This window comes from Capra hircus, chromosome 8 (genome assembly GCF_001704415.2).
Source record: "Capra hircus breed San Clemente chromosome 8, ASM170441v1, whole genome shotgun sequence".
Taxonomy (NCBI): domain Eukaryota; kingdom Metazoa; phylum Chordata; class Mammalia; order Artiodactyla; family Bovidae; genus Capra; species Capra hircus.
The window spans coordinates 102265470-102278367 of record NC_030815.1 but is presented as its reverse complement, the minus strand read 5'-3'; the positions used below and the strand labels follow the sequence as shown (position 1 = coordinate 102278367).

At 44.3% G+C, this 12898-nt stretch overlaps 1 protein-coding gene across 5 annotated transcripts in view; it reads left to right on the top strand.

Annotated features, from left to right (window-relative positions):
• The window catches only part of WDR31 (WD repeat domain 31), a 30773-nt gene extending 19432 nt beyond the window's left edge, over window positions 1-11341 (top strand). For 4 of the 5 annotated variants that reach the window (XM_018052626.1, XM_018052624.1, XM_018052625.1 and 1 more), the window contains 2 exons: window positions 97-259; window positions 4757-7075. In XM_018052626.1, the coding sequence (XP_017908115.1) occupies window positions 97-259; window positions 4757-4917 (324 nt within the window). In that variant the 3' untranslated portion in view covers window positions 4918-7075. Of the gene's footprint in view, window positions 1-96; window positions 260-4756; window positions 7076-10256 lie in introns of those variants that run through there. The other variant, XM_018052627.1, reaches the window with a different exon arrangement.

Sequence of the window (12898 nt, the reverse complement as noted above, 5' to 3'; positions counted from 1 at the left end):
TGCATCATGAGAGGCTGGGGAGAGGATACTAGAGAATGAAGCATGTCTGAAGCTCGGAAATATGTATGCAAGCCAGCCCCTGTCATTACTTTGCAGCTGTGGGACCTGAGGCAGACACGGAGCAGAATCTGTGAGTACAGGGGGCACTTCCAGACCGTTGCGTCCTGTATCTTTCTACCCAGAGCTTTAGCCTCGATGCCTGCAATTGCTACCTCATCACATGACTGCAAGGTGAAGATCTGGAATCAAGACACGGGAGGTAAGGAGCCTGCCTCTCAGTACAGTTCAGTTCAGTCACTCAGTCATGTCTGACTCTTTGCACCCCCATGAATCGCAGCATGCCAGGCCTCCCTGTCCATCACTAACTCCTGGAGTTCACTCAAATTCATGTCCATCGAGTCGGTGATGCCATCCAGCCATCTCATCCTCTGTTGTCCCCTTCTCCTCCTGCCCCCAATCCCTCCCAGCATCAGAGTCTTTTCCAATGAGTCAACTCTTCACATGAGGTGGCCAAAGTATTGGAGTTTCCGCTTTAGCATCAGTCCTTCCAATGAACACCCAGGACTGATCTCCTTTAGAATGGGCTGGTTGGATCTCCTTGCAGTCCAAGGGATTCTCAAAAGTCTTCTCCAACACCACAGTTCAAAAGCATCAATTCTTCAGTGCTCAGCTTTCTTCACAGTCCAACTCTCACATCCACACATGACCACAGGAAAAACCATAGCCTTGACTAGACGGACCTTTGTTGGCAAAGTAATGTCTCTGCTTTTGAATATGCTATCATATTGGCATATCATAACTTTCCTTCCAAGGAGTAAGCATCTTTTAATTTCATGGCTGAAGTCACCATCTGTAGTGATTTTGGAGCCCCAAAAAATAAAGTCTGACACTGTTTCCACTGTTTCCCCATCTATTTGCCATGAAGTGATGGGACTGGTTGCCATGATCTTCGTTATCTGAATGTTGAGTTTTAAGCCAACTTTTTCACTCTCCTCTTTCACTTTCATCAAGAGGCTTTTTAGTTCCTGTTCACTTTCTGTCATAAGGGTGGTGTCATCTGCATATCTGAGGTTATTGATATTTCTCCCAGCAATCTTGATTCCAGCTTGTGCTTCTTCCAGTCCAGCGTTTCTCATGATGTACTCTGCATAGAAGTTAAATAAGCAGGGCGACAATATACAGCCTTGATGTACTCCTTTTCCTATTTGGAACCAGTCTGTTATTCCATGTCCAGTTCTAACTGTTGCTTCCTGACCTGCATATAGGTTTCTCAAAAGGCAAGTCAGGTGGTCTGGTATTCCCATCTCTTTCAGAATTTTCCACAGTTGATTGTGATCCACACAGTCAAAGGCTTTGGCATAGTCAATAAAGCAGAAATAGATGTTTTTCTGGATCTCTCTTGCTTTTTCCATGATCCAGCGGATGTTGGCAATTTGATCTCTGGTTCAAAACCTTTTCTAAAACCAGCTTGAACATCTGGAAGTTCACAGTTCATGTATTGCTGAAGCCTGGGTTGGAGAATTTTGAGCATTACTTTACTAGCGCGTGAGATGAGTGCAATTGTGCAGTAGTTTGAGCATTCTTTGGCATTGCCTTTCTTTGGGATTGGAATGAAAACTGACCGTTTCCAGTCCTGTGGCCACTGCTGAGTTTTCCAAATTTGCTGGCATGTTGAGTGCAGCACTTTCACAGCATCATCTTTCAGGATTTGAAACAGCTCAACTGGAATTGCATCACCTCCACTAGCTTTGTTCGTAGTGATGCTTTCTAAGGCCCACTTGACTTCACATTCCAGGATGTCTGGCTCTAGGTGAGTGATCACACCATCGTGATTATCCGGGTCATGAAGATCTTTTTTGTATAGTTCTTCTGTGTATTCTTGCCACCTCTTCTTAATAGCTTCTGCTTCTATTAGGTCCGTACCATTTCTGTCCTTTATCGAGCCCATCTTTGCATGAAATGGTCCCTTGGTATCTCTAATTTTCTTGAAGAGATCTCTAGTCTTTCCCATTCTATTCTTTTCCTCTTTCTTTGCATTGATTGCTGAGGAAGGCTTTCTTATCTCTCCTTGGTATTCTTTGGAGCTCTGCATTCAGATGCTTTTATCTTTCGTTTTCTCCTTTGCTTTTCGCTTCTCTTCTTTTCACAGCTATTTGTAAGGCCTCCTCAGACAGCCACTTTGCTTGTTTGCATTTCTTTTCCACAGGGATGGTCTTGATCCCTGTCTCCTGTACAATGTCATGAACCTCAGTCCATAGTTCATTAGGCACTCTATCCATCAGATCTAGTCCCTTAAATCTATTTCTCACTTCCACTGTAGAATCATAAGGGATTTGATTTAGGTCATACCTGAATGGTCTAGTGGTTTTCCCTACTTTCTTCAATTTGAGTCTGAATTTGGCAATAAGGAGTTCATGATCTGAGCCACAGTCAGCTCCCGGTCTTGTTTTTGTTGACTGTATAGAGCTTCTCCATCTTTGGCTGCAAAGAATATAATCAATCTGATTTCGGTGTTGACCATCTGGTGATGTCCATGTGTAGAGTCTTCTCTTGTGTTGTTGGAAGAGGGTGTTTGCTATGACCAGTGCATTTTCTTGGCAAAACTCTATTAATCTTTGCCCTGCTTCATTCCGCATTCCAAGGCCAAATTTGCCTGTTACTCCAGGTGTTTCTTGACTTCCTACTTTTGCATTCCAGTCCCCTATAATGAAAAGGACATCTTTTTTGGGTGTTAGTTCTAAAAGGTCTTATAGGTCTTCATAGAACCGTTCAGTTTCAGCTTCTTCAGCGTTATGGTTGGGACATAGACTTGGATAACTGTCATATTGAATGGTTTGCCTTGGAGACGAACAGAGATCATCCTGTCATTTTTGAGATTGCATCCAAGTACTGCATTTTGGACTTTTTTGTTGACCATGATGACTACTCCATTTCTTCTAAGAGATTCCTGCCCACAGTAGTAGATATAATGGTCATCTGAGTTAAATTCACCCATTCCAGTCCATTTTAGTTCGCTGATTCCTAGAATGTTGATGTTCACTCTTGCCATCTCCTGTTTGACCACTTCCAATTTGCCTTGATTCATGGACTTAACATTCCAGGTTCCTATGCAATTTTGCTCTTTACAGCATCAGACCTTGCTTCTATCACCAGTCACATCCACAACTGGGTATTGTTTTTGCTTTAGCTCCATCCCTTCATTCTTTCTGGAGTTATTTTTCCACTGATCTCCAGTAGCATATTGGGCACCTACCGACCTGGGGAGTTCCTCTTTCAGTATCCTATCATTTTGCCTTTTCATACTGTTCATGGGGTTCTCAAGGCAAGAATACTGAAGTGGTTTGCCATTTCCTTCTGCTTCTCAAAGATACGTGAAGTCCTATAGGTTTCTTTAAAACTCTTTCTTCCATTGCTCAGCATGTACAGAGTCACCCATGCTCTGCCACTGTCCACCACCATAGTGGTTAAGAGATGGCATCAAGAGACCAGACTCCCTGTCCAGCTGGCTAGAAGCTGTCAGCACGTAAGCCCTGGTATCATGTTGTACAGACACCTTCCTAAAAGCTCAAATATATTTGGTTCTTTCATTCTTTCTACCTGAAGTTCCTCATCATGTTTTAAGTTGTGATGCTCAAAATGTCTGGAAAAGAGAACAAGAATTGCCACTTTAAGATTCATTTTCAAGGGCTAAAATGAGAGCCTCAGTTTGGTGGGGGTGAGGTGTGGGGTAAGGATAGCCTCAGAAAGACTCTGGCCTCTCTTGACTCTGCAGCTGAGGTTTGGGATTATAGTAAGGTCACGCAAAGCACCAGAGAAAGACACGCTTTAGGGAGCCAGCTCGCCAGTTTCCTCAATGTGCTGCTGTGCCGGAGCCAGCTTCTCCTCGCTGACGGTTAAATATTCAGGAATATTTAACATGGTCATGGCAGGAGTATTTAACCTCACAAAAATTGGCAAATGCTGTGAATGAAGGCTTTTTTTTTCTTTCCAAAAAGCCAGTTTACCAGCACCCCACTGCCTCCATACTATTCTGTCCTAGACACTGGCTTCTGGCAGACACAGGGCTAGTGTTCATTTAGAGACCCTCAAGCCAAATCCCTTCGACAGTCATCTCCCAGAAACTCAGCTCCTAGCAGGGGAGGATAGGGTTGCCCCCCTCAGACGTGTGGGGGCACGTCTAGCGGCTTCCACAGTGAGTGCAGTCAGGTACCCTGACCTGGGCTTGTGGGAGGAGCAGCTGTTCCAGATTCAGGGATCGAAATCCGAGACCAGGGAGGACCGGGTGTGAAAGCGCCGCTCGGCCCTCCAGGCATTCATGTGTGCTCTTAGAAGAGCAGCCTGCAAGACGCTGACGGAGGGGAGTGGGTCAGCAGTCCCAGACTGCCCTGCAGGTGCCCCATCATCCTTTGTCCTGAAAAGACAAAGCGAGACCCCGGGGTGCCACAGCTGAAGATTGGTGTCCTTACCTTTTGCTCTGCGCTTTGTTCTCTGGGCGAGTGCCTGAGGGCAGCATTTTAACATGACCTTGCAGTGAGGCCCCAGTTGTCCAGTGTACTTCCAGGTGGAATACGTCCTGTGCTGACAACTTAGGTTGACTTCCCAGTGAACGCTCCTCTGAGGCACTGGGGGCCTCTCTTACCTGGGTTAGATGCGTATACATAGCACGTGCTTTATTTCTGTAGGTTTCTTACAAAGACGCCACCTTTCATGGTATGGCACCCTTGGTCTAACGTGCCGGTTCCCCCTTCCTCCCCAGCCTGCCTTTTCACCTTGTCTCTGGATGGATCAGGACCTTTGACTTCCCTGGCTGTGGCCGACTCCATCTCCTTATTGTGTGTGAGTTTCAGCAGAGGAATTCACTTACTCAGGGTGGACCGCAGCCAAGGGCTGGAACTGCGGGAAGTGGCGGCATTCTGAGGCCAAGAGACCTTCACTGGACAAGAGCAAACTGTGGCCCCTTCTTTCTCAGTGTGACTTTGTGTTTTTTCATGTTCTCTTGAGGGGAGGGCGATCTGGAGCTGATGTTCTTTGCTTAGGTTCCCTTGGAAGATACGTCAGTGTTAGAAGTCAATTTAAGTCAAAATCAGGTGCAGAGATTAGAAATACGGACTCAAATCTGGCTCTCAATTGAAATTAAATCCAAGTACAATTTTTAGTGAGCTTTGGGGACTACTCTTTAAGAAAAGTGAGTATATGAGCCTCTCGATGGCCCACACTCCTATCTGTGGAGTGTTTCTCCCAAGGCCGTCTTACCTTCCAAGATGGACTGCATTATGTTCATAGAATATGTATCTCTCTTAAAAAAAAAAAAGGTTTATAGCTCAGAATGATTACCTGTGGGTATAAGAGTGATAGGCCTCTGTCTGTGAGAGTCAGAACACAGGTCTGAGTCTGCTGAACTGACCTTTTCCATGTCTCCACGAAAGAAAAAAGTGTAGTGGAGAGAGAAACTGTTGTGGTTGCCTCACAGTTATCTAGATGGGAAAGGTTAGTGCAGCTCCATGGAAGAAAGGGATTGCAGACATGAAATTAAGCTCTAATCACAGCCCCTTCCCAGCGTAAAGAATCAAAGTTAGGGCCAGGAAGCAAAAGCCGCCTGGGCCAGCGCTGCATGAGCAGGAAGCCTGCGGTGGTGGGCAAAGAGGGTGACAGCCACCCTGCCCTCCCGGAATCGGACGGATCATCAGACCCATTCCATGGACACAGGAATGGAGAGGTTAAGGCTAAGAACTTCGTTTGTGTATTTTACTATCTTTACTTAGTTTTATATAACCCTTCCTGGGAGATGGCCAGAGCGAGGCAAAGGGAGTGCCTGCCGTGACAGTGGAACATGGAGAAAGAAGTAGGAAGACGGACCCAACCGTGCCAGCCACTGAGCCCCCGCGGTGAGGAGGAGCGGGGTGCTCCCGTCTGTCTGGGTGGTCCCCAGGAGATCGGTCCCGAGCCTGGTGCTCACAAGCCTGCTTTCCTCCAGGGAAAGTAGACTCACTCCTGCCTCCGGCAGGCCCCCACATAAGGTAGCTGAGGCCTGGAAAGTCCCTTTCTGATGAGTCCCAAAGAGTCCTCTCTGGCCCCTGCCTGTCCCTGATACCAGTGGCTGACAGCCATCTTCCATGTCCCCCTCTTGCTCCTCTTTGGGGCCAGCTCCCCCATGCTGTCTCCAGCCACCGGAGAGGAGCATCTTAAGCTGATGCAAAGCATCAGACCCAGGTTGGACTCTCCATGTCCCCATTCAGCTGAATGATCTTGAGAAAGTTAAAAAACCTCAGTTTCCTCACTGAGAAGATGGAGCTCATAACCCTACCTTCCTCACAGGGCTGTTCTGAGAATTGGACCATGTTAAATGCCAAGCAAGCTGCTGGATGCTCACAGTTGGCAGCCCCAGCTCCCCAGTGCCCTCTCTGCCCAGACTAGATGCTGTCCTTGCCATGGGACACATCCACCACTCCACCCATACTCCTTAGGTCGTGGTTTCTAACCCTTCAGTCATTATCCAGCTTCCCTGTGATCCCTTAAGGCACAGATCTTTGAGCCCTAGAAGGACATGGTGAGAGAGGAAGAGGCCTCACTGAGCACCAGCAGGTGGCTGAACACACATATTCCCACTGTGGTTCTGCTAGTCCCCTGTCACAGATGAGCAGACTGAGGCCTGGGGACGTGCAGTCCTCTGCCCGAGGTTACACACATGGGGAGAAAGAGGAGGAGCCCTTTGCCTCACCCCTTAGCCTCTGCATGATGTCACAAAGTCCACTTCAGAAATTCTTAGACCGTGACACTGTTTGTATCTTTTCTAGACCAGTTATCCACTTTTGGGCTCCAAAGAGACCTCCTAACAAGGGGCCTGAGAGTAGTAGACGGGTGTCTCAGGTAAAGTCCTAGCAAGTCTTAAACTAATAGTGCTACAACCGAGCCTTTTTTTCTAGGAAGAAGAAAGAGAATCTAAGGGAGTGGGTTGGGAGGGGGTCCCAGGGAAGACGAATTAGAGGGAATGTATGTGAGAAAATTCGGAGAAGGCAGTGGCACCCCACTCCAGTACTCTCGCCTGGAAAATCCCATGGATGGAGGAGCTTGGTGAGCTGCAGTCCATGGGGTCGCTAAGAGTCGGACACGACTGAGCAACTTCACTTTCACTTTTCACTTTCATGCATTGGAGAAGGAAATGGCAACCCACTCCAGTGTTCTTGCCTGGAGAATCCCAGGGACGGCGGAGCCTGGTGGGCTGCCGTCTCTGGGGTTGCACAGAGTCGGACATGACTGAAGCAACTTAGCAGCAGCAGTAGCAGCATGTGAGAAAATTAAAGGACTCTGACAAGCCCAGTTCTGTTACCAATTAAATCATTTCCCTACACTCTATACCTGCTTGATGTAGAAATTCCTTACCTGTGCATTTTAAGTAGAAAATAGATTCATAAATGCACATGTTTTTATAGGATTTTTCAGTCTTTCATGCCCTAATGCATTCATTTGTTCATCGAACATCTCATTTTAGAGGCTGTTCCTCTAAAATCACATAAGGGAACCTTCCAAAGACAGTTGACTTCTTTTTTCTTTTTTGGCCGTACCACACACATGGCATTCGGGATCTTAGTTCCCTCACCAGGGATCAAACCCATGTCCCCTGCAGCTGAACTGTGGAGTCTTAACCACTGGACCACCAGAAAAGTCCAGCTTTTTTCTATGAAACTATTTAAGCCCTTGGAATCTGGCTAATTATATTGCGATTTTAAAAAATCATATATTTACTTATATAAGTTGCAAATATTTATATATTAATATTTAAGGAAACTGCATAGTGATTATTTATGACCTTTTTAAAATATTTATTTGGGGTTTTTTTTGGTGGCTTAAACTATCTTATGAGGACCTTTATTTTTTCTAAAAGGTTAAAAATAACCTGGAAAAGGGTGTTTTCTTTAAAATAGCAGCATTTCTACCTGCAAGTATTGTGATGCAGTGAACATCATTGGTATCCTCACAGTATCGGACAAGTTCTGATTATCACTGACTTCCTGAACAATGATTATTAAAGAAGGTTCGTGAAGAATTCTGGGTTTACAGTCACCAAAACAGAAATGATATCTGATCTTTCAGGCCAGCAGCAGAAATGTGCCTTCAGAAGTCTGTTTTCAACATTGGTATTGAGAGAGATTGTTTTCAGTCTATAAGGACCTTTGTTTTGATACAGGAATTGCAAGTATAGAACTCAAGAATCGGGGAGTATAGAACTCCCCTTCCCTTCTCTCCTTCAATCTTTCCCAGCATCAGGGCCTTTTCAAGTGAGTCAGTTCTTCGCGTCAGGTGGCCAAAGTACTGCAGTTTCAGCTTCAGCATCAGTCCTTCCAATGAATACTCAGGAATTATTTCCTTTAGGATGGACTGGTTGGATCTCCTTGCTGTCCAAGAGACTCTCAAGAATCTTCTCCAACACCACAGTCCAAAAGCATCAATTCTTCTGTACTCAGCTTTCTTTATAGTCCAACTCTCACATCCATACATGACTACTAGAAAAACCATAGCTTTGACTAGACAGACCTTTGTTGGCAAAATAATGTCTCTGCTTTTTAATATGCTGTCTAGATGGTCATAACTTCTTCCAAGGAGCAAACATCTTTTAATTTCATGACTGCAGTCACCATCTGCAGTGATTTTGGAGCCCAAAAAAAGAAAGTCTGTTTCTACTGTTTCCCCATCTATTTGCCATGAAATGATGGGACTAGATGCCATGATCTTCGTTTTCTGAATGTTGAGCTTTAAGCCAACTTTTTCACTCTCCTCTTTCACTTTCATCAAGAGGCTCTTTAATTGTTCTTTGCTTTCTTCCCTAGGTGTGATGTCATCTGTATATCTGAGGTTATTGATATTTCTCCCAGCAATCTTGATTCCAGCTTGTGTTTCTTCCAGTCCAGCGTTTCTCATGATGTACTCTGCATAGAAGTTAAATAAGCAAGATGACAATATACAGCCTTGACATACTCCTTTCGCTATTTGGAACTAGTCTGTTGTTCCATGTCCAGTTCTAACTGTTGCTTCCTGACCTGCATACAGATTTCTCAAGAGGCAGGTTAGGTGGTCTGGTATTCCCATCTCTTTCAGAATTTTCCAGTTTGTTGTGATCCACACAGTCAAAGGCTTTGGCACAGTCAATAAAGCAGAAATAGATGTTTTTCTGGAACTCTCTTGCTTTTTCCATGATCCAGCGGATGTTGGCAATTTGATCTCTGGTTCCTCTGCCTTTTCGAAAACCAGCTTGAACATCTGGAAGTTCACGGTTCACATATTGCTGAAGCCTGGGTTGGAGAATTTTGAGCATTACTTTACTAGCTCATGAGATGAGTGCAATTGTGCAGTAGTTTGAGCATTCTTTGGCATTGCCTTTCTTTGGGATTGGAATGAAAACTGACCGTTTCCAGTCCTGTGGCCACTACTGAGTTTTCCAAATTTGCTGGCATGAGTCAGCATCATCTTTTAGGATTTGAAATAGCTGGAATTCCATCACCTCCACTTGACTTTGCATTGCAGGATGTGTGACTCTAGTCCAGTGATCACTCCATCATGGTTATCTGAGTCATGAAGATCTTTTTTGTATAGTTCTTCTGTGTATTCGTGCCACCTCTTCTTAATATCTTCTGCTTCTGTTAGGTCCATACTATTTCTATCCTTTATTGTGCCCATCTTTGCATGAAAAGTTCCCTTGGTATCTCTAATCTTCTTGAAGAGATCTCTGGTCTTTCCCATTCTGTTGTTTTCCTCTATTTCTTTGCACTGACCATTGAGGAAGGCTTTCTTGTCTCTCCTTGATATTCTTTGGAATTCTTCATTAAAATGGGTATATCTTTCCTTTTCTCCTTTGCCTTTCATTTCTCTTCTTTACATAGCTATTTGTAAGGCCTCCTCAGACAACCATTTTACCTTTTTCATTTCTTTTCCTTCAGGATGGTCTTGCTCCCTGCCTCCTGTACAATGTCACAAACCTCCCTCCGTAGTTCTTCGGGCACTCTGTCCATCTGATCTAATCCCTTGAATCTATTTGTCACTTCTACTGTATAATCAAAAGGGATTTGATTTAGGTCATACTTGAATGATCTAGTGGTTTTCCCTACCTTCTTCAATTTAAGTCTGAATTTGGCAATACTATTCTGAATTTGGCAATAATGGTAATCTATTATCATTATCAATGGTAGTCTATTGATGGAGTCTGTTTTTTCAACCCCTTGAATCTGTGATGGCCTTTGACTTGGCTGACCGACGGAATGCAGAGGAACAAATGCTATGCAAGTCTGAGGTTCAGCCTTAGACCTTGCAGCTTTACTTTTACCCTCTTGGAACGTTGCTCTGAGGCCTCCACACCAGAGAGGTGACTGAGGCCCTGTGGAAAAGAACCCAGAACCACCACACAGGTGAACAAGGTCTCCTTGGACCTTCCAGCCCTGCCAAACCCTCAGCTTAATGCAGCCACTGATGACATCAGAAGAGAAACTGGACAACTAGCCACTCAATCATGAAGAACAACCAGTTGTTTTAAGACGCTAAGTTTGGGAACAGTTTGTTATGTAGCAGTAGAGCTAAGAGAAACAGTTTGTGCTCTAATCTTGAGCCAAGTTTCTTTGTTTCAACATGTTTGTGATATAGATTCATGTTGTTGGATAGTATTGTATTGTGTGACAATATTATAATTTATCCACTTAACTACTGATGGGCATATGGGAAGTTTCTAGTTTGGCATGCTTATAAATGGTGCTGCTATGAACATTCTATTAATAAGTCATGTGATGAAGTCTGCCTGCATTTGTGTTCACTGTATAAGCAGGGGAGGCCTTTCTGAGCCATAGGGTATCTTACATGATCAGCTTTAGTAGATATCCACCTCTTTTCCAAAAAGTTTGTCCCAGTTCACATTCCCACCAGCTGTAAGACATTTAGCAGAGTTTCAGTTCCATATCCTTGCTAACACTTTGTGCTTTTAAACTTTCCTTAAAACTCTAAGCTTTAAAGATAAGTGCAGGGACTTACCTGGTGGTCCAGTGGCTAAGACTGCACTTCCAATGCAGGTTTGATTCCTGATGAGGGAACTAGATCCCACATGCCACAACTAAGACTCAAAATATAAATAAGCAAATGAGTGTGTAAATGAAGACCGCACTAGGAAGGTGTCAGCTCTGTGAGCCAACCTTAGAAGCTGGACCAACTGGTTTTGATTCCACCATTCTTCCTGACACGGCCAGTTAAGAGGCCAGAATTTAAAACAGAATCTTATATGCTCTGTACTTTACAAACCACTTTCACAACCATAATTTCATCCGAGTCTCCTAATAAAATAACCCTGGTATCAACTAGCACTGCATATCTAGGTGCTGAACTCAGTCTATCCAGAAATATTCCTTTGGAAACCAGCCACCTTTATATGACTGATAACCTTGCTGACATTTAAAATGAGGCTGCAGAACATTGTCCATGGTTCGCCCTAAGTGAAAAACACAGGTGACAAAACAGCTCCATACAGCCTCATCCTATTTTGGTAAAAACATATCTGCATATATGTCTATACATTCATAGGTGAAGGTCTGGAAGAAACAGACCAAAAATGTTAACAATGTTATCTCTGAGTATTGAGCTTAAAGATGAATTTATTTTCTACTTTATGCCTGTATTTTTTTATAATGAGGATGAATTCGTTTCATTTTTAAAGTTTAATTATTTTTGAAATCAATAACATTTATATAGTCATAATCAAGAGTACAAGAGGTTACACAGCAGTCTCCTTCTCATCCTCATCTGCCTTCCATCTGGCTCCCTCAAGAGGTAACCAGTGTTCCAGCATCTGCAGAACCCTTTCAGAGACGTTTCATGCATACACTACAAGCAAACACATAAATTTAATTCTTCTGTCACTTTTATGATAAAATAGGCTATTTTCATTTTGAAGAAAACATTGTAGAATGTGTCATGATGTGGAAAGATAAGTTCAAAGACTACAAAACAGTGCATAGAGTAAGACATTTTATAATGGTGGCGGTTTAGTTGCTAAGTCGTGTCTGACTCTTGTGACCCATGAACTGTAGCCTGCCAGGCTCCTCTGTCCATGGGTTTCTCCAGGCAAGAATACTGGAGTGGGTTGCCACTTCTCCAGGGGATCTTCCTGACCCAGGAATCAAACCTGGGTCTTCTGCATTGCAGGCAGGTTCTTTACCAACTGAGCTACAAGGTAAGCACCTATTTTATAATAATTTATGAAAAAAATTGTATATTTAAAATACTAAAAGGCTATATACCCAAATGTCTTGGTGGTCACTTCTGTGTGTAGGATTTTGGGATGTGGCCTGGGTTTAGGGTGTTGACTCCAGTACCACAATGCCTGGTTCGGATCCCAGTCAGCCTCCTCTTAGCCTCACAGACCTGGGGCCAGGGACCTACCTGTGTCTCCGTGCCATCACCTGTGAAATGGAGATCATATGATGGTAACACCTGCTCACAGAGCGTCATCAGAAATGTCACAGGTTCAGGTAGAGCCCCTCAAATAGTGCCTTGCATCGCTCCTGAGTATCGTATTATTCATCTGAGTCACCTAATTTTTCCATATTGGACATGTATTACAATAAAAGTTAAAGAGTAAATTCCCATGAGAGAACGGAAACAGGTGTAGAGGCAAGCGCCGATGAGAAAGTGCCACAGAAAAGCGTGCAGACCATGAGGCCCTGTGGACCCACCAAGGAGGGTGTGGCCCGGCTTCCTGATTTTGACTAACAGCCCCGTGAGAGGGTCCCTTTCTCCGGTGCTGCCCGCTGAGCACTCCAAGAGCAGAGATGGACTTTGGCCGTCTCTCTCGGGGCATTTGGAGAAAGCTTTTGAGACCTTCCTGGAAACTCCCCTGTCCCTTCCTTACATAAACAACCTCTTGCAA